Genomic DNA, 8,079 nt, shown 5'->3' on the forward strand with positions numbered 1-8,079 from the left:
ATATGCCATTAAAACAATACTTGCCTATTTTGATCGACTGTGAAAAATGTTGTAAGTTGACAATCGTTGGTTGTCAATATCATGTCGCTGCTTAAAATTCGCAAACATTAATTTATTGCACATTTATTGGAAAGTCTGAATTTATCAGAAGTCCGAATGTGCGAATATAAAACCAACTTTACCGAAGTTCTTTATTCACGTTTACAATAGTCTGTCTGAATCCTACATTGAACCAATACTATTTTTGAACAGTAAATGAGGATTAGCAGCAGGGAACTGTATCAGAATGGCATGTCGATGTTGTTTTCGGTATATGGTCAAGCATAAAACACTTTATGAATTAATATCGTACAGAATACAGGCAGATTTGACCAATCATATGAATGTTTTGGTGCTGCATACAAACATGTGCCATAAACCACCACACAAAAACTCAAAAAGGAGATATCAAGCCGAAATATCGCTCTCCGTTTGTTAAAGAAAATAAAATAAAGTTTGTTAACTGGTAGACTACAACTCACCTCCCAATAGCAGCACTTTTCTCCGGTTCTTTCAGGATCGCGTAGGCCATTAGATTAGCCGGTTGTCGTCGCCATCACGGTCAGGCTGCGATGTCACTTGATTGAACTGGTCAGAATCCCCAAGATTGAGCGATGTATTGCGCTTTCGGTGTTTTATTAAATAAATTATACATTGCGACATTATACTTCACCTGAGTGACTGAGCGAGAGGATTCAGACGACGACCGTGACGTCAGCAGCTCTGATTGGCTGAAGGCAGTGAGCAACAAAATCTGATTGGTCACAGACCAAGTTGAAGAGACATTTGAATTCCGATAAGTTTAAAGGTGGTACAGGGGATGTTTTCGTCGACTGAATTTTTGAAATGAGCGCATGCGGAAGAACAACCCCCCTCCTTCAGTGTTTGTTTACCACTGGCATTCGCTGTGTTATTAAGCCGGGCACACATTTAACGACTAGCTAAAACATTCTAAGACTGAGCTCAACATACAGCGATTGTTTCCTGCTCCTGAAGCAGATTTATATACTTACACAAGGAATTTGAACACCGACTGTAATCGCAGACTGAACGCAACTGGCTCTGACTGGACGCGTTTGAGCGCGATCAGTCATAAGTATCAATTTACATTCATAATCGGCCTTACAATTGTTAAGTGTGTGCGCGGCTTAAAGCCGTGGATTCATTATGTCGGACTCACCGCAGGTGACTCATAATCTGCAGTTGTTACTCCTGTCTCCAGACAAAAACATTGCATGCGGAGTGTGGAAAGTTATTAGAGTGCGCAGCCGCGCGTCTCTCACAAGGAACGTCATGGCAGTGATTGACAAGCCAGAGGGCCAATCGTTTACGCGATGATCGCGTAAACGATTGGCTGATGTTTTTAAGGCCCTACCTCATGCACAGATGATGTATATTAATATTACTTTCAGTGCACCTAATAAATAGTCTTTTATCACTTAGTAAAGACAGTTTCAAGTAATATTGCAAAAATGTATAAAACAAAACATCCTCTGTACCACCTTTAACCACTCGACATATTTTTTCACATTACTTGTGCTGCTGGTGTGTTGTTTAATATAGATTTGTGTGTACGATTGTAAAATGATTCTGCCAGTGTAAACTTAATAAACATTTACACATATTTGGAAATTGTATAGGCTACACTGCATATACTAAATGGGCTTGTAATGCATTCATACTGAAATAAATAGCACAAGTAATATAATGAATTCCAAGGATGAAGAAGTAAACTTAAAAAATATACTCAAATTTAACATTAGATACACTACAACTCCAGGATATTAAATAATGTATTTTTTAAATATACTTTCAGTGCATTGTTACAATGATCATTTTCAGCACACTGTTAAAATATACCTCAAATATATTTTTATAAAGTGCAAATAAATACACTTTTAAAAAATAAACTGAACTTACACTTCAAGTATATTTTTCTAAAATATATATTTTTTGAAAATATACTAAAGTACAATTATTTTAAAGTGTGTTAAAAGTTGCATTGTGAAAATATGATACTAATATACTTTTTATATATTTAATGATAGTACATTTTTTGTTAGTATATTTGCAGTGTACTATAGAAAAAGGGAATATATTTAAAATACAATAAAGTATACTTTTTTTTCACTAGGGTAGTTGAGTCAAACCCGTCTGTCACAGATCAGATCACAGTCTAAGGGTCAGATTTACTAACAGCTAGCACAAGCGCAAACCCTCTTTTGGTGTTTAAACACTACTGTCAGGATTTACTAAAGACACGCAGTGAAAAATTAGAGCTGAAAAGCGTGAGCAGTTATTTCTGCACCTGACATTATTGAACATGCATTTGTAGGAGTTTCCCTTTCAGACACAACATTTATGAGAGGAGAATATTTAAATGAATCACGCAAGGTGATTTACTAAGGTTTGTGCTAGTCAACTTACTGGTATTTGCACCATTGTGCACAAAGTTTCAGTTGAGGAGAAACTGAGGAAAGGATGGTCAGTTTCATCAGAAGGGTGTGTGAGTGTGAAACACAGTATTCCAGTCTTGCTGATTATTGTGGACTATAACTGCACTACTGCTTTATACTGCATATATGTGCTTAGATTAGTTATTTGTTTGGTGATTTGGTAAACCTCTTTCTCCGATCAGTGGAGCTCTCTCAGTGAACTCGAACAAGCTCCTACAGCTAACAGGCAACGCGCTCGTAACTTTAGCTAACGTTTTGGCAATGTTCTCTCAAAGTTACGAACAAACGTTCTTCCAGTAACATTAATAGAGTGTTTGTTCAATGTTATCTGGTCTTTAATAATGTTCTCAAAAGGTTAGCACAAAAACATTATTTATACATTGTTTGCAGAAGAGTTTTAAATGTTCTCATAACGTTGAAGGAAAATGTTCTCAGAACAAAAATGTGTTAGCTGGTGAAGTATATTAAATAGAAGATATGAAAGGAGAAAATAAAATATGGTGGCAGAATTGTGTTAAATGAAGGTTTATTAATCTTAAATACACTTTTATTGCTTTAAACATGTGATTATTGCATCGTATTTTAGGAACAGTACAACATCTCAAGTATCAGTTTGAAACTCAATTATATTTTCTTTTTAAGTGATTTCATAATCAATCAGCAAATTTACCAGAATGTGAACCATATTCTGAACGTTTTCTCTTTTCATTTATATAGGAGTTTGTGATCATTAATGTGTTTATGGAATAATGTAATTTCCTTCTTCATGTTGTTTCTCTCGCTGTTGGAGAATTTCTCCCAGTTTTCTGTTGAATCCTAAAGGAAAGCCACTGGTCAGTGTGATTTCTCTGTGAGCGTCAGCGCAGAGATCTCCTCTCTGAACACAGCGACACTGGTGTGTGTGGCCAACAAGGGCTTCCCGTCAGACTGGAGCCTGAGCTGAAGGTGGACGGGAGCAGCAGGTCTCAGGAGAGCAGCGCTGGGCTCCTGGAGAAGGACGGTCTGTACAGCTGGAGCAGCAGCAGGAGTGGATGGAGACACTGTGAGGACACACGGAGCGGCCGGCCTGTGTGAGGAGACGGCAGTGTTCAGAGGAGATCTGCTGCTCTTCTCACTCATGGAGACCAACAGTGTGTTTCTCTGCAGCACATGAGGGACTCGTTCATTCTCCATCAGCTTCAGTCGCTTCATCTGCATCTGCATCTGCTTTCTGCCTTTATACAAGACTATATGTGTGATTTTATTAAACTTCAGTCATTAAATAAAATATAATTGTGTCTTTGAGCTCTTCTTTGTGTCATTTTTGTTTCAGGTCTTTCATTGGATCAGGGCTTTAGCTCATATTTTATAAATAAACTTCACTCAGTGGAGCATGAAAACACCTGCAGATACATGATGAAACAAGAACATGCGGCCAAATTATGAACCTCACAGATATAGTGTTAGATTCATTTAATAAGATAAAGAGAGTTATAGTTTAAGTATTTACCATGTGAAAAACTTAATGAAAGCTTTATATTTAATATCCATGAAAATCTTCACTGTTGAGTGTGTGTGAAAGTGTGTGAAAGTGTGTGAGCAGCTGCAGTATCAGTTCAGTCACTGTGACTCTGACTGACGGAGGTTTTTGTATGACTCTTTATCACTGTGTGATCACATAACCACTGTGATAACTCTGACAGTAATAATGTCCAGCATCTTCAGTCTGGACTCCACTGATGGTCAGAGTGAAATCAGTCCCACCTCGTGCTCCATTCCCACTGAATCGACTGGAAATGGTACCATAGCGATCATTTACACCAGTAATGATGAGTTTAGGAGCTTCTCCATGTTTCTGCTGATACCAAGCTAAACCCCAGCCATTTATCCCAGGATCAGTTTTACACTCTATTTTGGCGTTTTGTCCTTCAGAAACAGTCACAGCTTCAGGCTGAGTCACAGTGATTCCTCTGGATGCTGTCGACAACAACATTAATGTGTTTAATCAGATGAAATGAACATTAAAGACTCAAAAATGACGAGCTTTCACGTCTGTTACCTGGAATAAAAGCTGCCAGAATCCAGATGAAGCTGCTGAAGAGATTCATGGTGTTTGTTGGGTTTGTACCGTGGTAAACAGCAGTGTGTTATAAAGTGTTTGAGTCTGAACGCTATAAACACTCGGAGCGCTGAAGCATGAGCCGATGCAAAGTGACTCTCTGAGCAAAAACCCTGCTGGAGTAAAACACACGTGAAAATGAGCACATGCAGATGAAACTGATCAGTTTTGAGGCTTTAAATGTGTTTTATTCTCATGATCCAACAGACGAGTGTTTTCATAAATCATTTCTTTTTCATTCAGTCTCTGGTTCAGACTACAGGTTTCTGATGAATCAAATGACAGAGTTGAATCTCTAAAGAAACAAGTATTTCACTGTGAACTCCATGAGAGGTCAAAGGTCATTCCAGAGGTCACAGGTCAACAAAACTTATTAAAATGCTTTGAGAAATACATGATCATTTAGAAACTCACAGTTCAGATGTGTGATGATCAGTACAGAGTCTTTCTGATTATATTATTTATTCAGATTTAATAGTTTTCATGCATCAAGAGACATTTAGAGATGATGAGGCTGTTTCTGTGAAAGTCACTTCAGTCCAATAATCATTATTTAATGTTGAGAAGAGCTGCTGTTGAGTCTCATATCAGTGTGTGTGAGTGTCGTTCGTCTCTTTCTCTGCTGGAGTTTGTGTTCATTTGAGTGTGACGGAGGTTTTTGTACGACGCTTTCACTAGAATGAAGCACTGTGGTACACTTTCGGTGGAGGAACTAAACTGGTGATCAGAAGTAAGTCTTTCTTAAATTATCTAAAAAAATGTATGATATTTTAATGATTTAGTTTTATTTTATTTTTCGTTAACAAGATTATTTATTTATTTATTACAAAAAAATGGGTTTTTAAAAAGTTTTATAATTGCAATATTTATTTTTTTCATCATTCACGTCATTTTTCATTTTACATGAATAATTTAACTTACTGGTGACATTTTATTTTAATGTGTGGATGGCAGTATTTTTTGATATATTCAATTATTATTGATAATTATTGTCCATAATTAATGGTAAGTTTAACAATAAAGGGTTTTTTAAAGTCATGACACCAAAGTTCAATAATACAGACAAAATAAATCTAATTGTGCGTCATCATCAGACAAAGACAAATTTAGTTAATGAACATTTTAAAAATTAATTATTTAAACTATTAAGTTTAATGATGATTATGGTCTTAACAGAAGAATTTTTTGAAAATGTATAATTGAAACTGCTGAAAATTATGATTGTATCAAAATATGAAGAATATTTTAAAAAATATAATTAATACTGAATTTTTTTTCTAAATCTTATGAAGAAATCACAATATATTAATGATTTTTCATGTGGACAATTTAAAAAAAAAATAGATTGAGATTAAAATGTTCTGTAACTTCTGAAAAAAATCAAATGAATATAGTTTTTTCATTTTACATGAATAATTTAACATATTGCTAACATTTCGTTCATTTCATGTATTCACAGTACTTTAAAATTATTCAATTATTTCTTGATTTATACATAATTTTGTCTGTAATTCTTGGTAAATTTAACAATTAAGGGTTTTTTAAATGCATGAAACAAACGTTTTATAATATGGACAAAATATAATTTTGCTGGGGTCATCAGACAAAAAGAAATTTAGTTGAAGAGCATTTTGAAAATTTGTCTTTTAAACTATTTAAAATATCAAATTTGAATCTGATGTTTGAATAGCAGAATATTATTTAAAATACAATTAATATTGAAATGATCATTTAAATTTGTTTTCTTATAATGACATGACAATTTAAATATTAATTTACTTGGACATTGTTTTTCAAAATCATTCTGGGGATCATTTAAAATGTAACTTTTTGTGTTTGTGTGTGTTTGTGCAGCTGGTCCCGCAGTGAAGCCCTCCGTGTCTCTGCTGCCGCCCTCTTCTCTGCAGATCTCTGGAGACTCAGCCGCACTGCTCTGCCTGCTCAGCTCTTACTCTCCACAGGGGGCGACGGTGAGCTGGACGCTGGACGGGTCAGAGGTCACCGAGGGGGTTCAGACCAGTGCAGAGAGCGAGCGGGACGGACGCTACAGCCGCAGCAGCGTCCTGAGCCTCAGCAAAGCACGCTGGGAAGGCGCGGATCGCTTCGTCTGCAGAGTAAGACATGACGGAGCTGATCACGAGGCCTCGTTCCTCAAGAGCTCCCAGTGCTGATGTTTCTCCGGTCCAGACGAGCCGTATCTGAGCGTCCGGCAGGATTCGCAGCAGTCACGTGATTTACAGCTCAATACTGAAGCAGTCTTTCAATGTGCTGCCATTGCTGTTCATTCAATAAAGCTTCTGAACGCGTTACATTTGTGTCCGACTGCATCATTGATCAGTGTGTCGTTCATTCAAAGTCCTGCACTAAAGTTTCAGCTGCTTTTGATTGATTGTAATAGTTGAGAACAGCTGCATTTAGCAGGAAATGTCAAATGAAGCTCTTGGGGTTTGAACATGGTCACTGGAGACGGAGCTGCTCTATTCTGAGAGGATCACAATCACTAAACCTGCCAATGCAAATGTGATTTTCACCTCAAACTCACAGTTTCACTCTTTGATTGGTTCAACGCTCTCAACTGGAACACTTTCACTTCTGCTCATGAGAAATGAGTTATGAGTAATACATTTAGAAACAGCTTTAGATGAAGGAGCTGCTTGAAAAACATCTGCATGTTACTGATACACCATGACTTTAGTGTAGTTTAATGTACAAAAACAAAACAACATATGAATCTACATATTAATTTACACACTCTGTTTTCTCAGACTCTGAGCATATTTGAGTCAAACCCGTCTGTCACAGGACAGATCACAGTCTAATAGAGCTGATTTCAGTCATAAGTCAGTTTTGAGCACATGTGTAGTTCCTGTGTTTGTCCTCTGTGTGTCAGTAGTGTGTGAAAGTGTGTGAAAGTGTGTGAGCAGCTGCAGTATCAGTTCAGTCACTGTGACTCTGACTGACGGAGGTTTTTGTACGACTCTTTATCACTGTGTGAACACATGATTACTGTCAATCCAGTGGTCACTCATACAGTAATAATGTCCAGCATCTTCAGTCTGGACTCCACTGATGGTCAGAGTGAAATCTCTGTTAGATGATTTACTGCCACTGAATCTAGATGAAATTCCTGACTGGAGGAGGTTTGTTGCATAAATCAGGAGTTTAGGAGCTTCTCCAGGTTTCTGTAAGTACCAGCTAAAACACTGTTTGCCACTACAACAACAGGTTGGATCTTTGTTGAATTTACAGGTCACAGTGACTGATTGTCCAGTTTGAGAGAGCAGCTCTGAGGGAGTTTGAGTCACTGTCACCTGACCAACAGATTCTGACAAGAGAGAAAGATTAGAAATCACAAACAAACACTTTTACAACCATATATCTTCACAACACATAAAAATAACAAGTAAATAATGTCTGTAATCTTTACTGACACAAACCTCGACATAATACTGCCAGCGTCCAGATCAATATGGTGCTGAAAGTCAT

At 37.0% G+C, this 8,079-nt stretch overlaps 1 long non-coding RNA gene and 1 gene segment (V, D, J or C); both read right to left on the reverse strand.

Annotated features, from left to right (window-relative positions):
- Positions 1-3,082: 3,082 nt before the first annotated feature.
- Positions 3,083-5,247, reverse strand: LOC137014111 (uncharacterized). 2 transcript variants are annotated; one of them, XR_010893801.1, is made up of 3 exons: positions 5,008-5,247; positions 4,534-4,706; positions 3,083-4,451 (listed from the first exon to the last, which is right to left on the reverse strand). It is a non-coding gene; the product is annotated as an uncharacterized lncRNA (long non-coding RNA). The 2 variants fall into 2 exon arrangements; XR_010893800.1 differs by having other exon boundaries at positions 4,534-4,709; positions 5,008-5,244.
- Positions 5,248-7,577: 2,330 nt separating this feature from the next.
- Positions 7,578-8,079, reverse strand: LOC137013717 (immunoglobulin kappa variable 1-39-like). The segment is given in 2 exon segments: positions 7,578-7,918; positions 8,031-8,079. Coding segments are annotated over 2 exon segments (390 nt in total).

The sequence above is a fragment of the Chanodichthys erythropterus genome, chromosome 23 (assembly GCF_024489055.1).
Source record: "Chanodichthys erythropterus isolate Z2021 chromosome 23, ASM2448905v1, whole genome shotgun sequence".
Taxonomy (NCBI): Eukaryota; Metazoa; Chordata; class Actinopteri; order Cypriniformes; family Xenocyprididae; genus Chanodichthys; species Chanodichthys erythropterus.